Source organism: Microcaecilia unicolor, chromosome 1 (assembly GCF_901765095.1).
Source record: "Microcaecilia unicolor chromosome 1, aMicUni1.1, whole genome shotgun sequence".
Classification (NCBI taxonomy): Eukaryota; Metazoa; Chordata; class Amphibia; order Gymnophiona; family Siphonopidae; genus Microcaecilia; species Microcaecilia unicolor.
Window position 1 is genome coordinate 683,738,015 of NC_044031.1, and position 17,840 is coordinate 683,755,854.

The 17,840-nt window shown below is 44.7% G+C and overlaps 1 protein-coding gene across 1 annotated transcript; it reads left to right on the plus strand.

The window, feature by feature from the left end:
• The first annotated feature begins 5,036 nt into the window (after window positions 1–5,036).
• On the plus strand, window positions 5,037–17,505 carry LOC115461605. Its single transcript, XM_030191556.1, has 7 exons — window positions 5,037–5,109; window positions 5,534–5,634; window positions 6,557–6,700; window positions 8,641–8,826; window positions 12,303–12,567; window positions 14,718–14,879; window positions 17,216–17,505. The coding sequence occupies exons 1-7, from the start codon at window positions 5,037–5,039 to the stop codon at window positions 17,503–17,505; spliced, it is 1,221 nt and encodes a 406-aa protein (XP_030047416.1).
• Window positions 17,506–17,840: the final 335 nt, after the last annotated feature.

Here is a 17,840-nt window from a genome sequence, read left to right on the forward strand (position 1 = left end):
GTGGGGAAACCCGTATTTTCGAAACAAGATGGACGTCCATCTTTCATTTTGAAAATACCGTCAGAGACATCCAAATCCTTAAATTTAGATGTCCCTAGATTTGGAAGTCCCTAGACATGGAAGTTTCTAACTTTCGGCGATTTTCGAAACCAAAGACATCCATGTCAAAAATGGCTAAATGCAAGCCATTTGGTCATGGGAGGAGCCGGCATTTGTAGTGCACTGGTCCCCCTGACATGCCAGGACACCAACCGGGCACCCTAGGGGGCACTGCAGTGGACTTCATAAATTGCTCCCAGGTACATAGCTCCCTTACCTTGTGTGCTGAACCCCCCAACCCCCCCCCCCAAAACCCACTACCCCTAACTGTACACCACTACCATAGCCCTTACAGGTAAAGGGGGGCACCTAGATGTGGGTACAGTGGGTTTCTGGTGGGTTTTGGAAGTATTGCTGTTTCCTCCACAAACATAACAGGTGGGGGGAATGGGGCTGGATCCGCCTGTCTGAAGTGCACTGCACCCACTAAAACTGCTCAAAGGACCTACCCCTCTCCTCAAGACCCTTCACTGGCTCCCTATCCGTTTTCGCATCCTGTTCAAACTTCTTCTACTAACCTATAAATGTATTCACTCTGCTGCTCCCCAGTATCTCTCCACACTCGTCCTTCCCTACACCCCTTCCCGTGCACTCCGCTCCATAGATAAATCCTTCTTATCTGTTCCCTTCTCCACTACTGCCAACTCCAGACTTCGCGCCTTCTGTCTCGCTGCACCCTACGCCTGGAATAAACTTCCTGAGCCCCTACGTCTTGCCCCATCCTTGGCCACCTTTAAATCTAGACTGAAAGCCCACCTCTTTAACATTGCTTTTGACTCGTAACCACTTGTAACCACTCGCCTCCACCTACCCTCCTCTCTTCCTTCCCGTTCACATTAATTGATTTGATTTGCTTACTTTATTTATTTTTTGTCTATTAGATTGTAAGCTCTTTGAGCAGGGACTGTCTTTCTTCTATGTTTGTGCAGCGCTGCGTATGCCTTGTAGCGCTATAGAAATGCTAAATAGTAGTAGTAGTAGTAGGACCTGCATGCGCTGTCATGGACCTGAGTATGACATCTGAGGCTGGCATAGAGGCTGGCACAACGTATTTTGAAAGATGTTTTTTGAGGGTGGGAGGGGGTTAGTAACCACTGGGGGAGTAACGGGAGGTCATCCCCGATTCCCTCCGGTGGTCATCTGGTCATTTCGGGCACCTTTTTGTGCCTTATTCATAAGAAAAACACGTCCAGTGAAAACGTCCAAGTGTTCATCAGGGACGTCCTTGTTTTTTTTGATTATGGGTCAAAGATGTCCAAGTGTTAGGCACGCCCAAGTCCCATCTTCGCTACGCCTCCGACACGCCCCCTTGAACTTTGGCCGTCCTTGCGATGGACTGCAGTTGGAGACGTCCTAAATCGGGTTTCGATTATATCGATTTGGACGTCCCTGGGAGAAGGACGTCCATCTTCCGATTTATGTCGAAAGATGGACGTCCTTCTCTTTCAAAAATGAGCCCAATGGTCTCTCTACTGGTGATCTTCAACATTCATCTTAACTTGTAAGCCATATTGAACTTAGCTCAATGTCTCTTATTGTGGTGCTAAGAGCCCTGTTTTGCATGCTAGTTGCATTCTGAGCCCACGAGTGCTTTGTTTCATGTGCTCTGATCATGGGGTGGTAGCAAACACAGGCGCTAGTATGGCGCTAACAGCCCCTAGCACCTACGTTTGCTTTTTTTTTTGTTATATTTGTACCCTGCTCATGGCAGGCTCAATGCGGCTTACATGGGGAAATGGAGGGTTAAGTGACTTGCCCAGAGTCACAAGGAGCTGCCTGTGCCTGAAGTGGGAATCGAACTCAGTTCCTCAGTTCCCCAGGACCAAAGTCCACCACCCTAACCACTAGACCACTCCTCCACTCCACTCCACTCCACTCCACTTCTGATCATCGGCCCATTAATGTGGCACAAAACTCCCTTTGCAAGGTTACGATCAGTGCTTCAAACAATCCAAGGTGGTCTGCATTAGTCTCTACAAGACTGCATGTTTCGCCAAATTTGCGTCAACAGGAGACTAAACCTAAACTACAAATCTATGTCTTACAAAATTCTCACAACATTACTTAAACCAAAATACTACACCTCTGTATACATATAATGCCCACTCACCACTATCCTTGTAACTTCAACCTGGACCATCCCAGTTTGGATATTCGACCGGTGGGGCTGCCAAAAAGTGAAACCTAATCACTGAATATTGGATCATGGCCAGGCTAAACTTTTTAAATATATTGAAGGGCAGTCAGTGCTACCAATTATACAGCTGCCCAACCAACTTCCTTGTTGAGCCCAAATGGTTCCACAGTGTTCCATTCAAATATCATGTGCTGCTTGCTTCTAATTAAAATTGCTGAGCTATCCCCTCCTCTGGGTAATATTATGTGTTGTAGGACTACGAATTGCTGGTCTTTAGCTAAATGACCTCCAATGATCTATTAATGGGACATCATTTTTATCAAGCCTCAAAATGCTCAAATGTGGTACTATTCTTTGCTTCACAGGTTTCTTAGTTTGCCCCAGGTACCATTTACCACAGGGACACAATATTCCAAAAATAACCTGTTTAGAAGAACAATCAGTTGTGCCTTTCAGCCAATACTGTTTATGACTATTGGGTATTGATACCGTATTTACTGCTAAAGTAAACGGACATTATACACAATGTCCACAAGCATTAGATGCATATTTATTAGAGATACCTTGAAAACCAGGTAGCAATGTGGAGCTGAACAAGGAAATGATCAGCTATCCTGCTTATTTTCGAAGGAGATCGCTGGTCATCTTCCGACACAAATCGGGAGATGGCCGGCCATCTCCTGAAACCGGCCAAATCGGTATAATCGAAAGCCAATTTTGGCCGGCTCCAGCTGCTTTCCATCGCAGAGCCGGCCAAAGTTAAAGGGGGCGTTTCCGCAGGGTATGGAAGGTGGGATGGGAGCATGGTTATGAGATGGCCGGCTTTGGCCGATAATGGAAAAAAGAAGGCCGGCTCTGACGAACCAGCCTGCTTCACTTGGTCCATTTATTTTTAGGACTAAGCTTCAAAAAAGTGTCCAAACTGACCAAATGACCACCGGAGGGAATCAGGGATCACCTCCCCATACTCCCCCAGTGGTCACCAACCCCCTCCCACCCTAAAAAAAAAAATTAAAAACATTTTTTGCCAGCCTCTATGCCAGCTTCAAATGCCATACCCAGCTCCATGATAGCAGTATGCAGGTCCCTGGAGCAGTTTTAGTGGGTGCAGTGCACATCAGCCAGGCGGACCCAGGTCCATCCCCCTCTACCTGTTACACTTGTGGTGGTAAGTGTTGAGCCCTCCAACCCCCACAAAACTCACTATACCCCACATGTAGGTGCCCCCCTTCACCCCAAGGGCTATGGTAGTGGTGTACAGTTGTGGGGAGTGGGTTTGGGGGGGATTTGGGGGGCTCAGCACCCAAGGTAAGGGAGGTATGCATCTGGGAGCAATTTTTGAAGTCCACTGCAGTGCCCTCTAGGCTAGGGTGCCTGGTTGGTGTCCTGGCATGTGAGGGGAACCAGTGCACTACAAATGCTGGCCCCTCCCAAGACCAAATGCCTTGGATTTGGCTGGGTTTGAGATGGCCAGCCTCGGTTTCCATTATCAGTGAAAACCAATGCCGGCCATCTCAAACCTGGCCATCTCTGACATTTGGCCGACCCGAACCATATTATCAAAACAAAAGATGGCCGGCCATCTTTTTCGATAATACAGTTCGGGACCGCTGTTTGCGGCGCCGGCCATATAGATGGCCGGCGCCATTTGATTATGCCCCTCCATGTGACCAAATCTATGACCCCACCCCCTGCTGGGAAAAGGTACAGTGTGATGTGTGTGAGAGGCTATCAGGCTTATTTTCGAAAGAAAAGGGCTCCCATCTTCCAACACAAATCGGGAGATGGGCGTCCTTCTCTCAGGGTCGCCCAAATCGGCATAATTGAAAGCCGATTTTCGGCATCCTCAACTGCTTTCCTTCGCGGGGATGACCAAAGTTCACAGGGGTGTGTCGGCACCGTAGCGAAGGCGGGACTTGGGCGTGATTAAGAGATGGGCGTCCTTAGCCGATAATGGAAAAAAGAAGGGAGTCCCTGATGAGCACTTGGCTGACTTTACTTGGTCCATTTTTCTTGCAACCAAGCCGTGAAAAGGTGCCCAAACTGACCAGATGACCACCAGAGGGTATCGGGGATGACCTCCCCTTACTCCCCCAGTGGTCACCAACCCCCTCCCACCCTAAAAAAAAAACAAAAAAATTTTTTTTTGCCAGCCTCTATGCCAGCCTCAAATGTCATAACCAGCTCCATGACATCTCTAATGTCGACCATCTCAACATTTAGGTCAACCATCTCTAAGGTTGACCTAAATGTTGAGATTTGGGCGTCCCAGACCGTATTATCGAAACGAAAGATGGATGCCCATCTTGTTTCAATAATACGGGTTTCCCCGCCCCTTCGCGGGGCTGTCCTGCGAGGACACCCTCATGAAAACTTGGGCGCCCTGTTCGATTATGCCCCTCCACAGCTCATTGCAGTGTATGCTACAATATGCTTTCTCAAGTTCGATCTATAAAGTCAGCAGTGTTGTATCTATGGTTTGCAGCCCTCCAGAACTGCTCTTTGACACTTCTGTTCTAGAAAGCCTTGTTTCAGACTGTAGGCATTTGCTAAGGCAAAAGCACCAACTGTGCCTATTTCCTGAGCCCTCCATCCCAAATCATGTACCAGCTTTAAAAAGCAGAAAAGTCTGATGCCTCCATCAAGGACCTACCTCCACCCAAATTTTGATGGAGCTAAATACAGCCATTGCAAAATTCTAAGAAGGGGACACACCCAGACATTCAGTTCTATCCATTAAACTTACCGAACCAAGGCTAAAAAGTACTTTTCAATGATGTTCTGTAGGAGCCGCAAAAAAATGGAGAAAGCCATAGAACGGGCCAAAGAGGATATCACCCAGCTCACAACAAAACTCCTTCAGGCCCAGGAAGGTAGGAAGGCGAAGGATTTACCAAGCTTCATGTTTCTCTATTTGCTCTTTCTCTACTTTTATAATTGTTCTCTTGTAAGAATTACCCAAGATCACAAGGAGCAACAGTGGGATTTGAACTGAGCACCCCTGGATATCCAGCCTGGTGCACTAACCACTAGACTATTCCTCTATACCACGCTGACCACTGCCTGTGCAAAAGTGGTTCTAACAAATGTTCATTCCTGATTTTTTTGTTTTTGTTTTTTATACAAAAAAAAAACAGAAAATGGCAGGAGATAAAGAGCATACAACATAACCAGCCTGCCCATTTTAGATGCTATTATGCTGATAAGAAATTTAAAAAAATGCATCATGTACAACCTGTATCGATTATTATATATTTAATAAAAAATGTGAAAACATCTACATTTCCATTCTTGTAGATCTGGAGTCTAAAGACAAGAAGCTGAAGGAACTGTTAAGACAGAATGAGATGAAGGGGCTTGAGAGTCAACACTTACAAACCCACCTGGAGAGTACAAAGGTGATTAGACAAAAGCATTCGACACAGTGAGCAAAACAGATAAATTATAAACCAAACACTTAGGGGTCCTTTCACGAAACCACATTAAACACTTAAGCATACGGTTTACCATACGGTAACTGCTTGCACACAACTGCGTTAAGGGACTTTATGGTATTTTTTCAGTTACCGTGTGGTAAACATGGCAACTTTTTGTATTAGGGAGTGGGTCATGGGCGGAGGGTGGGGCTTAGGAGGCGTTTTGTGGTTAACACGTTGTAAATACCGTATGCTAATTGGCAGATTTGTAGTTAGCCTGGGATCACTTATTGCCTCTTAAATAAGAGGTACTAAGTGTTTCCACACTAACTCCAAGCAAAGCACATGCAGTAGCTGCACATTTAACATGACACCTGTAATGACAAATGATGGGAACGCCTCCAATAATTGTTGCTACCATGTGGTAAAGTCCTGCATTAAGCCCACAGTAACTGGTTTAATAAAAGTTCCCCTAAGTGCATTGGTGGAAATATGATGCTGTTTACCAATTCTCATAGCTTTGGTGACCCCAGAAGCTATGAAGGGGAAGCATTTTTTAGATGCTGAGGGACAGAGGAAGAGTTAATTCTTGCTCTGTGTCTAGAGATGATCTCTTACCTCTTTTCTTTGTCTCACACAGTCCAGTTTTTAAAGAACAAATATATGGGCCAATATTTGAATCCTGAAGTCAGCAGTTTTGTTTTAAAACTCGGGCCATGGCATTTTAACTATTTTATATATTCAACACCACTAACTGAGTTTAATTACATTTTGAGAACAAATGTATGCACTTGGGCCTAGTAAATTTTCAGAGAAGTCAATTTATGAGTGTGACTAATGGCTAGGCCGGCCCTGAAAAGATGGCTTGGTACTATGTCCTCCACTTCCCTTTGTGTTTGTCCAGAATTGCCTGGCCACTTTCCAGCGGGAGTGTGAGATGCAGAGGTCATTGCAGGAAACTGAGGGGAAGAGACAGATTTCCCGCATCGCTGAGCTGGAAGAAATCCTGAGAGAGAAGGAAGAACTGAAGCGAGAAACAGCAACACAGGTAACACTGAAGTTCACCAATACATCTGTCACTTTGAAAAACGTATGTAGCCACCATCCATCCATCCATCTTTACAGTTGCTAACAGTGTTTCTCCAATCATATTTTTACAGCCACCTGGGGTTCTTTTACAGTGGTGATGGTGGTACTACAGGAAGGGGAATGTATTAATGCTTTGTGGGAAAAATATAAGTTAAACCAGTGTCTGAAGCTAAAACTACCCTTAAGAAAAGCTATAAACTACTTGTAAGACTAGTCAGAGTATGTAACTGTAATCCAGGACTTCTAAGTTTTAATCTCCTTTCTGCCACCGACTTGTAACTGTAAGCAAGTTATTTGAGCAACCAGTGCCTCGAATTAGCTGACTACTGTTGAATGATAATAGCAATGTTTCTTCTTCCCCTCTTTCCCTCCCCTTTGGAATCTATCATGTAGGACAGTAATAATTAAGGGGTCCTTTTACTAAGGTGCGCTGAAAAATGGCCTGCGGTAGTGTGGGTGCGGGTTTTGGGCACGTACAGATCCATTTTTCAGCATGCCTGCAAAAAATGCCTTTTTAAAATTTTGGCCAAAAATGGATGTACAGCAAAATAAAATTATGAATCATATGAGAGAAAATAATTCCAGGTCCACTCTTCTATCAATGGTGTCTCTGTACCAAGTGACCAGTTCGGGTCAGAGAGCATACTGAAGGTCAACAGTTTCCGGTAGCTTTTTACAGCATGGGAGAAACATTCCATTGATTGAGAGATGGTATTATGTTTTTAAAATTTCAACAGAAGCTTTACATCTTCAAGTCATTGATGAAAGAGTGGGCCTGGAATTATTTTCTCGTAAATGATTCATATTTTGCCAACAGGCTTCTGGGCTAGTTAGTATTGGAAATATTGGGGTTTTTTTTTATTTCATTGTAACCAGTGAGCAAAGCAGTTAGTAGTATAAATGGATGATATGAATGAGTTAGTCATGATATCACTTACTTGTATACAATAAATATTTTTGTATAGTATAAATGGTGGTCTGCAGGACATCTATTTGAAAGTATTAATACTCTCCAGATAGTGCCAAGGCAGTACAGGGGCAGAGTATGGGTAGAGGAAGACGTTATCCAGAAAGCAGCAATATTCAACCTTCTATCCAGGTAACTTTCTGGATAAAGCTAGGGCAGAAAATTGCTGTCCTAACTGTATCTGGTATTTGAATACTGCTGCTGTCCAGATATTGGTGGCACTTGCTGCTCTACAGAGATATTCAGCACCATTCGGAATCTGGACAGTGGTGCTGAATGTGCATGGATAATTTAACCGCTGCAGCCAGCACCAATATTTTTGTGAACAGTAGCTTAGCAAAGTCTCAAACTGAAAAAAAAAATATTGATTTGGCTTGACTGTTTTGCTCTTGAAGAATCCCTAACTAACTGGAAAATAAACACCTAAGGGGCCCTTTTACAAAGACGTGCTGAAAAATGGCCTGCGGTAGCGTAAACGCGTGTTTTGGGCGTGCACAGAATCATTTTTCAGCGCAACTGTAAAAAAAAATGCCTTTTTAAAAATTTTTGCCGAAAATGGGCGTGCGGCGAAATGAAAATTGCCGCATGTCCATTTTTGGTCTAAGACCTTACTGCCAGCTATTGACCTAGCGGTAAGGTCTCATGCGGTGACCAGGCGGTAATGGTCCACATGCGTAAAATGCTGATTACCGCCCAATTACCGTCCGCATGCCAGAAAATAAAAATATTTTCCGGCGCACGTAGTGGGCACATGTTAAAAATGAAATTACTGCAAGGGCCATGTGGTAGCCAGGTGGTAACTCAAAATTGACGCGCATCGAGCGCACATAGGCGCCTACGCTGCTTAGTAAAAGGGCCCCTAAATTTACAATTTATAAACACCCAAGAACAGAGGCTCTAATTTTAGTTGTATTTTCTGCATGGTCTCACAGTGGAGTGACCTCAGCCCACCCAGCACAGCTGTATCTGAGTGGGAAATAGACTCCATGGCTGGAGAACCAGAGAGAGACGGGGGTGACGATGATGACAATGACAGAAGACAACACGAGGAGCTGGAAAGACCTGGACTGTGGGAGGAAGTAAGAGGAAATGGCACGTTTTCAGAGCAAGAAGTCCAGGTGTGGCATGGTCAATAACTGGCTAGATGAATCATTGTATAAAAAACAAGTGGTCCGAAATGCTGCAGTCCAAATATGTCACAAGCACAAAGCAACAATGATAAGCCAGAAGCTATTTCTTAAAATCCTTTAATAAATCCAAAACAACCTTATAATACTTTTTCCAGTAGTCCATTAGCACAACATGTTTCAGGGGCAAATTTTGAAAGGTAAAATGGACAAACACTCCACCTACAATTCTTTATAAGGTTGTACTCACAGGGATCTTCAGCCTACAATGTAGAGCTCAAAACAGGTCCCCAACAATACACAAGTGCAAATCAAGTGAAAAAGCTTGATTATTCTTATCTTTAAAGTCATACAACTAGAAAGTCTGCAAACTTTAAGGAACTGCTCTATGGTTATGACTGCTAAAGGTCCAGAAACTGACAGGGGATACTATATGTATGTGTAATACCATCACCGCCTGGATATCATACAGTAATGGTTATGATAGCATAGACCAAACAGGAAGGATGTCTCAATCAGAAAATTATCCCCAAGTGGTTGATTTCTCAAGACGTGTCTCCCATTTTGTCCAGTACAGGATTCACACCAAAAACGACCAAAAGCTCCCTTTTCCAAGTTATAAATGCAAAGGCCACTGGCAAATTATCCTATATTGCTGGATCAGCACTCCATTGGGACCTCCTGTGCCTTTACTAAAAACACTTCAAGGTGAAAACTTATGTGTCCCTATCTATAACATTTTAAAATCATAAATCATAGTTCATTTTCACAAAAATTGTGTCCACTTACCTGGAGCAGCATACTGCTTCAATAGTTCTGCAAGCAAAATTTCATGCATGTGGTCCCCTGCTTGAGAATTCCCTTTTTTGTCTTGGAGAGACCTTTCATAAACTGGAACCTTGCTCTTCTGTGTATTCTGGCACTACAATACTTCTCTGGTAGGGAATACATCCCTCAGCTGTTGGCAGAATTCCCTCTAAGCTGTATGGAAGCGCTCCATTTGCATTTCTGCAGTACCACTATCACATTTTCAGTCACAATGGGCAGCCAGGATCTGCAGAACTCCCAGGTATCCTTCCTAGTTCCTGCCCCTCATGATTGATACACCTTGCTGGCAGGAATGTGGCTGGACATCTGTGCAGAGGCAGGGCCACTGAAAAACAAAGCTGGACCCAGGGCAAACAGTCTTCAGGGGCATGCCCCCCCCCCCCCCACCTCAGCAGTGATCAAGAGTGACTACTCTGCCAAAAATGGGTCCTTCTTCCTGCCATGTTCCATCTCCTGCGAAGTAACTTCCTGTTTATGTATAGGAGTGACCCATGAAGAATGACCTATGGCCATCAGAGCAGTCTCTCTTGATCACCTGTGCCGGGTTGGAGGCTGGGCCTGGGGAATCTTGCCCCCTGCCCCCCCCCCCCATCTCAGTGGCTCTGCTTAGAGGGAATGCTGGTTGTTGGACTCTGATCTGTGGAACCTTGCATTCAGTAGCTATAATTTGGGTTTCTCTTTCCCACATGCATTACTTTGCACTTGCTCACATTAAACGTCATCACATTACTATTTCCTGTTCTGTATTCTTGATCATTAAAACATCATCGATTGCCTAGCCTCATGCTGCTGTTATATATCACAGTGAGCAGGACTGGGGCAAGTTGCCGTTTGGGGAAGGGTGTGTCATGTCCCTTACCTCAACGCAAGCGGCGTCCTCAGGCTGTGCGGGGTCCCGTCGACATGCACACTTGACTGGCACTGCCTGAGCCATGTGTGTGTAGTCCATGGGCTTAGCTACGTGGGGCCACATGGGCATGGGCCCCCGTGGATTTGGCCATGGCCCCTCCCCGCTGCCAACCCCCTCGACCCCCCCTCCCACCGCCAACCCTCCACCGCCTTCGGGTACCTTTGCTGGGGGGGGTCCCCTACCCCCGCCAGCCGAAGTCCTCTTCTCAGGCGTGGCCACGTTGCTGATCTGCAAGGGCAGGCTTCTGTTTCTGTGAGTGACATCCTGCACTTTGTACATGCAGGACGTCAGACTCACATAAACAGAAGCCTGCCCTTGCAGATCAGCAACGCGACTGTGTCTGAGAAGAGGACTTCAGCTGGCAGGGGTTGGGGACCCCCAACAGCAAAGGTACCCAACGGCGGTGGCAGGGGAGAGTTGGCGGCGGGGGGAAGAGGGGGTCGAAAGGGTTGGTGCCGGGGGGGGGGGGGGGTCAAAGGTGGTGGTGGCGGTGGGGGGTCAGTCATGTATCTGTCTGTCTGTGTGCTTAGATAGATATTCTGCCTGGATTCTGTGGTTTTCTGACGCTTGACTTTCACTGTTCACAATGGCACATATTTTTGCCTCTGGAGGATTCTCCTAGAATGCTTGATTTCCCACTCAATATTATATCATTAACTGGGAAACATGAATTTTGTATTGCCTTCTTTCCCGAAGACAGGCTGAGACCCAGGTCGGTGTTAGACATGCAGGTGCCCAGTCAGAAACTGGGAAGCCCCCCGCCCCCCCCAAAAAAAAAACCTGTTAACCTGTTTGCAAGCTATGTCTCCTTCAGCTTGATGGAAGGTGGGGCCCCCTGTGACATGGGGCCTGGGGCAATTGCCCTGTTTGCCACTTCCTAACGCCGGCCCTGCTGATATCTGCTTTTCATGTGCCATGGACATTCAGTTGTACTTGGCACACAGTCAATTTCCACATTTAGAATTATACAGATGCTACACAGATACTTCCATGCTTTATTTTAGACCTGATTTCTTTGCGCTTTCATTTCTACCCCATTTACCTACACTGGCGAGCAGTGGCATAGCTACATGGGGCCACGGGGGCCTGGGCCCCCCAAAATTTCCTCCAGGCCCCTGGTTTTCTGGCAGGGGTCCCCAACCCCCGCCAGCTGAAGCTTTGCCCAGTGCCAGTCTTTGGTGCCACCGAGTTGCCTGCCCTGCTCTCTCTTCCCCTTCACGTCCTGCACGCTCCTTTTAGTGAAATTGAGCATGCTCACTTAAAGGAGCGTGCAGGACGTGAAATTGAGCATGCTCAGTTTCACTTAAAGGAGCGTGCAGGACGTGAGGAGGAAGACAGAGCAGAGCAGGCAACGTGGCAGTGCTGGAGACCGGCGCTGGACAAGTCTTCAGTTGGTGGGGGTTGGGGACCCCTGCCAGCCAAAGTATTTGCTGCAGCTTGCATTTAGCAATTTGGGGAGTGGCAGGGGGATGAATTGGCAGGGGGCGGCGGTGGGGTGGCAGACCAAAATGTGCCCCTCCACCTCAGGCTCTGGCCCCCTCCCACTGTGAGGTCTGGCTACGCCCCTGCTGGCCAGTGACAAACCAAATAAAATTTAATGCCACTTTTGTTCAACAGCTGCTTATTGTTTAATTCCTTATCTAACACTGAACTTATGTCTTCTCCTAAACACTCCTTCCACTACTACCCTTATTCTGTATGTCTCACTCTTTGTTATCCACTACCTTAGTCCCCTACTAGGCTTTGTACCCCTAATCTTCCTACTTCCAGGCCCCTTACCTCCCTGTCCTATACCCATCTGTCTGATCAGGACTCGCTGGAGATGATGATGCTTTTGTTGAGTCAGGACAGCAGCTCAGAGGAACTTCGACAGACCAGCTTAGGTGGTCTATCATTGGGTAGCACACCTTCTCCTTCACTTCAGGTGCAGATCCAACATGACAGTGGCCAAGGAGAAGCCAATGAGGAGATGGAAATGCCATCAAGCTGTGAAGGTACCTAACTTCTGTGAAAGACTGACTGCAGCAGCAGCCTATGAACCTCTTAAAAAGGGCTCTGGCTTTCAAGCTCCTTCTAGGAGACCTCCCTCCTCCAAGGCAGCACAGGGGCTGCCATACTAGAGGTCCTCTATGTACCTCTCTGTTTCCCTCAGCTCCTCAAAGTCTGCTACTCTAGCCTCAAGAGAATGGACTCGTTCTCTGAGAGCTAGGAGCTCTTTGCATAGAGCACACACATGTAACCTCTCGCTAACTGGGAGATAATCATACATGTGACAATCAGTACAAAAGGCTGGCTAGCACCCCTCTTGCTACTGGACTGCTGTCTGCATCTTAGTATTATTGTGTTGTTTAAACTTCTTAAGGTACTAGGTATATTAGATTGATATAAAGAACCTTATGATTATATGGTATATTGTTTGATTTATTTAGTATTTGCATCTCAGAAGGAGACTAGTTGATACAGTTTGCTTTTAAAAATTCTGTCTTTATCAATAAACCTACCTTACCGCTTTTAAACCTCAATCTTTAAATCACCAAAGCACAAAAAATGTTCACTTACCCAGTGAAATGGCCTGTTCTTTCAGAGCTTCTCAGAAAACAAGTACAATTTCCTGGGTAGTTGGCTCCTGGTGCCAGATCTCAGCACTGGTTTAAACTGACATGAAAGAAGGAAGGAAAAAAAATTGTCACATGAGATATCCATAAAGACCTGAGAAATAGTTCTAATAGAAATTCTTAGAGAGCTCAGAAATAGTTCAAATGGGCTTCTATAGTCAGTTAGGAAACAAGCAGTGGATGCCTAGAATGTTCTTTCATGGGACGTGGTGGGGTTGAAAACAATGATGGAATTCAGAAAGGCATGAGATAAACACAGAGGTGACATAAAGATGAAATAAAGGTAAGGGACCAATATTCAGACCATGGGTTGGTGCTAAACCCAGATATTCAGTGCCGGCCATTTCTGGTGACCAGCATTGAATATCTAGCTTATTTTTGGCCAGTTTGAAGATAACTGGCTAAGTCAATATTCAGACTTAGCCGGTTATCTTCAAACCAGCCAAAATTATACCAGGTTTTCAAGCAGCCAAATATGATTGCTAAACCCACTTTAAAAAACAGTGGATAGCCAGTTATATCACATGATATTCAGTGGGGAATAACCAGTTATCCCCAGCTGAATATCTGCGTAGAGCCGATTAAAAGCTATTTAACTGATCAGCAGCCATTCTGCCCATTTAAATAGTGTGAAATATTGGGCAGTAAAAGTATAGAGCATTTCCACGCACAACAAAACTTTTTTTTAAAAGGCGTTGGGGGGGAGGGGGGAATCAGACTACACCAGGTGTCAATTGCAACTCTAAAGGCAAAGGAAGGTTGACTTGCACAAAGTTACAGGTAAACCCTGGCCGCCCTTCTGGACAGAGTGGATGAGCCATACTGGTCTTTATTTGCCTTCATTTACTATGTGAATTTTAGGTTCCACCTCAAAGAGCAAGAAAAGTTCCAATGGGTGGAAAAGAGTCTCACAGACCCTCCTCAAGGTGCCTCTTCAACAGAAATCAGAAATAGCTCTAACAAACTTCCATAGGCAGATGGAAACTGTTCCAAAGGGTCTTCTCATAAAAAAAGGGGAAATTGTCATATAACATCTCACCCTTCATTTATCTATTAATCAAACTAGATATTCGGCTTATGACAAACATGTCCTATGGTGGATCACAATTTAAAAACATAATATAGTCACATTACAATTTTGTAATATCAGTCCACAAAAATTAGAGAAATACTTTACCAAGAAAACAGGGTTTTATCCATTTCCCAAATCCCAAATGTTGAGCTTCATCACATATATCTTTAGGGATTGCATTCCATGATGCAGAGGCACAACAATGAAATGCACACGTTATATCCTGACAGATAACTGAATACTTGAGTAAGCTGATACTACAAAAAGGGTCTGCTGCAAGAACTGCAACTGTCAAGCAGATCTATGAAACATCAGCAGGTCCATCAATATTCCGACCCCTTAGTATGCAAGCATTTCTCATTGAAGTTTTATTGCACTATAAAAATTATACTCCTGCAGATTTCACAGAGAGAATTGTCAATCTCTCTCCTTTGTTCTCCATTTTTCTCCTCTGCAGGCAGTTTAGGAAGTGCTGACCTGTCTCAGGAACTTAGAGATGATCCTGTTCTCACCTTACAAGAGGGTGAACCCCCTATCTCAGGAAGGACAACTCCTGCAGACGCAGAACAGAAAATTGAGCTCCATGTTTCAGATACAGTGACTGCCACAGAGCAGGATGGTAAGTCCTCCATCTGTGGCAAAGAGACACCAGCAAAGAGCATCCAAGACACAAGTCAACAAGCAGACCTTCTAGTAAGTAGCAACAACCCAGGCAGATGGTTCTACATTTTTCTTTTTCTTCTAATAAAATGTTTCACTAGTTTGATTTACCTGTGCTTGTCAATGAAGTGATTTTTCATGTAAATTGGTGCTCTGGCCACTAGACCCCACCTTCAGTACAAGTAATCTCAGGATCTGGAAGCAATAAATATAATATCAACACTAGCCCTGCTACTGTCAGATCTATATGAATTAAAGAAAGCATGGGACAAGCACAGTGGATCTCTGAGGGAGAGGAAATGATTACAGAGCATATTAGTTGGCATGGATGGGCAGACAGGATAAGCCATATGGTCTTTATTTGCCACCATGTCCACTGTTTTATGCAAGCAGGAAAAAGGACAGGTTGGAAAGTAGAAAGCGTTCCTAGCAACAAGAAGGTTCCTAGCTATCGCTGCCATGGACCCTGATCTCTGGTGTCCTGTCTTCAGAGAGTCCGAGCCAGTAATTTCCTCATTCCTATGGCAGCAGCCCTGGTGCTTCTATCTCCAGCATTTAATTCTGGCAGCCTTGATTCCCACTGACTCAGTATGCTGTTTGCAGATGTTCCTCTTTGCCTATACTATTCTATAATCCTGAATAAATGACTGACTGGTTTTAACCTCAGATTCTTAAAGTACCCTTCTAATGGAAACCTGAGAGCTATCCACTCCTAGGGAAAATATTGTATAAAAGCCAGTGGCGAGTTCAAGCTATGATGCCATTGGGTGTGCAAGAGCAGTCCATTCCATTATGAGAGTATGGTGGTTCATCTTTGTAAGAACTACATTAATCTAGCTATCCATAGACATAAAGCAGAAAGACTTTTATCATTAAGATAACATCTTCTGTCTTTGGACTTAATTTTTGTGCAGTTTATTTTTATAAATATTTTAATATTCATATTGAATAGCCATATTTCCCACCCAGATACTGCAGAGGTAAAAAAAAGAAAGAAAGAAAGAAAACAACAGAAACTGTAAATGTCCTAGGTCTTTAAACTCTGAAGGAAAACAAAACAAAACAAAAATACCAAGTCTTAATTTAACTCAATGTAGCCAATAAAGATCACCTGGATGAAGGTAAGCTGTTCTGGATCCAAAATCAAAACAGACCTCAGGTCTAAATTTCTGACTCTTGGCACAATATTTCAACACCAAGCCAACTTCAAAATCCAATGTTTTTTAAAAAATTTATATTCCAATTTTTTTTTCTTCCTCGGTGGAGGGGAACACAGCAGGTATAACCTGACCTTAGCTCTCAAAAGAGCCTTTCAATTTTTGAACCAAATTTTAAAAACCAGCCCTGATCCAGTTTTGTGGCAGAGGATAATATCAGCATCATACTTTTCCATGACAGAGTCTATCATGTTTTCTGCAAGTCTTCACTGAGATTAGAATCACCCACTCATTTTGTGTGGAAGAAAGTACACTCTAACCAGGGCTGCCAAGAGGGGGTGCGTGGGGGGGGGGGGTGCAAAATTACCCCAGGCCCAGCCTCCAAGGGGGGGCCCACAGCCAGAAAGGCTTCCAGTGGCAGGCAAGGAGGCATACACAGGCAAAAGAAAGCTGGACTGGTCTCCTGCTCCTGTTTGTCAGGCCCGGGTTCCAGGTTATCACTTTAACACATTAACTCTGCTCTGCCGCCACAGGTCCTTCTTCCTGCCTTGTCCCACCTCCTGTGTGAAGTACTTCCTGTTTCCACACAAGTGGGAGGAGATGCGACAGGAGAACCTGTGGCGGCAGAGCAGAGTACATATTAATGTGATAACCTGGGTCCCAGTGCACAGGAGCAGCAGAGAGATGACATACCGAGGGAACAGACATAGTAAGTGACTGTCAAACTATGCGTGGAAGACTTGGTAGAAATATCTAGACACTACAACGTATATATTTCGTACATAACTTGGCCCCAGTTATTTGCAAGACCTTCAGAAAATTAATTGTTCTGAGTTTTGGGTTATTTTTTTTTTAATTTCCATAAATCCATCTTTGCTTTTTAAGGTATCAACTTCAAAGAGTGAATAGCAGAGTCATGTCAGTTTATTTTAAGCTGCAGCTCTACAGCTGGCATTCAAAGAAATTGAATTAGTGGAATATATCTATTTAATATCCAAGTTTGCATGCCATGGAAGTGCAATAGTAACTTTCAGAGGCACTTCAAGGATCTTCAGAAAGTCAGATGGTAAAGGCTCAAAATTTGTTTCTAAAACCATGTTCTCTGACAGAACCATCTCAGCTCCCCCTTGACGTTCAGATTTCATCTACAAGATAGGCAGTTCTGACTTCTCCAGTGATTCCTCAGAGAGCACACCAGCCTCAAAGAGCCCCACGCCTGCTGTGAAATCCAGAATCTATAGCTCTGGGTGCAATGCAGTGACAGTCAGGAAAACAATGAAATCCAACCGGTGCATGCCCCAAGCTCCCACACCAACGGGTATCTCATCAATGTGCCTGGCTCTTCTGCAGTGTCCTTCCAACCCAACTCCACAAAGGTTGGAAGGACACTGCAGAAGAACCAGGTACTGTCCTAGTTTGCGTGTCTAGAAAGACCTATGCTCTGTGCTCATATTTTGACACTGGGCAGGAGATAAAAGAAAACGAGAGCAATGAGAAGAGAAAAGGAAAGGTTCCTGGGTCAAAGCAGCTACTGATGTGGCTCACCATCCACCATCATCTTAATTCCACTCTTCGGCATGGAGTTATTTTACAGTAGTGGTAAGTAATCTACAGTATTATATGTTAAAAGTGTCAATAGGACAGAAAATACATTGTTGAAAGTTTCTTTCTCCTTTTTTGATTATGGTATTGTATAGCAGGTACTTCTTATGGAAATATTGGCACATGTCCTACATAAAGGAACAGCCACCTGGTTCACTGAT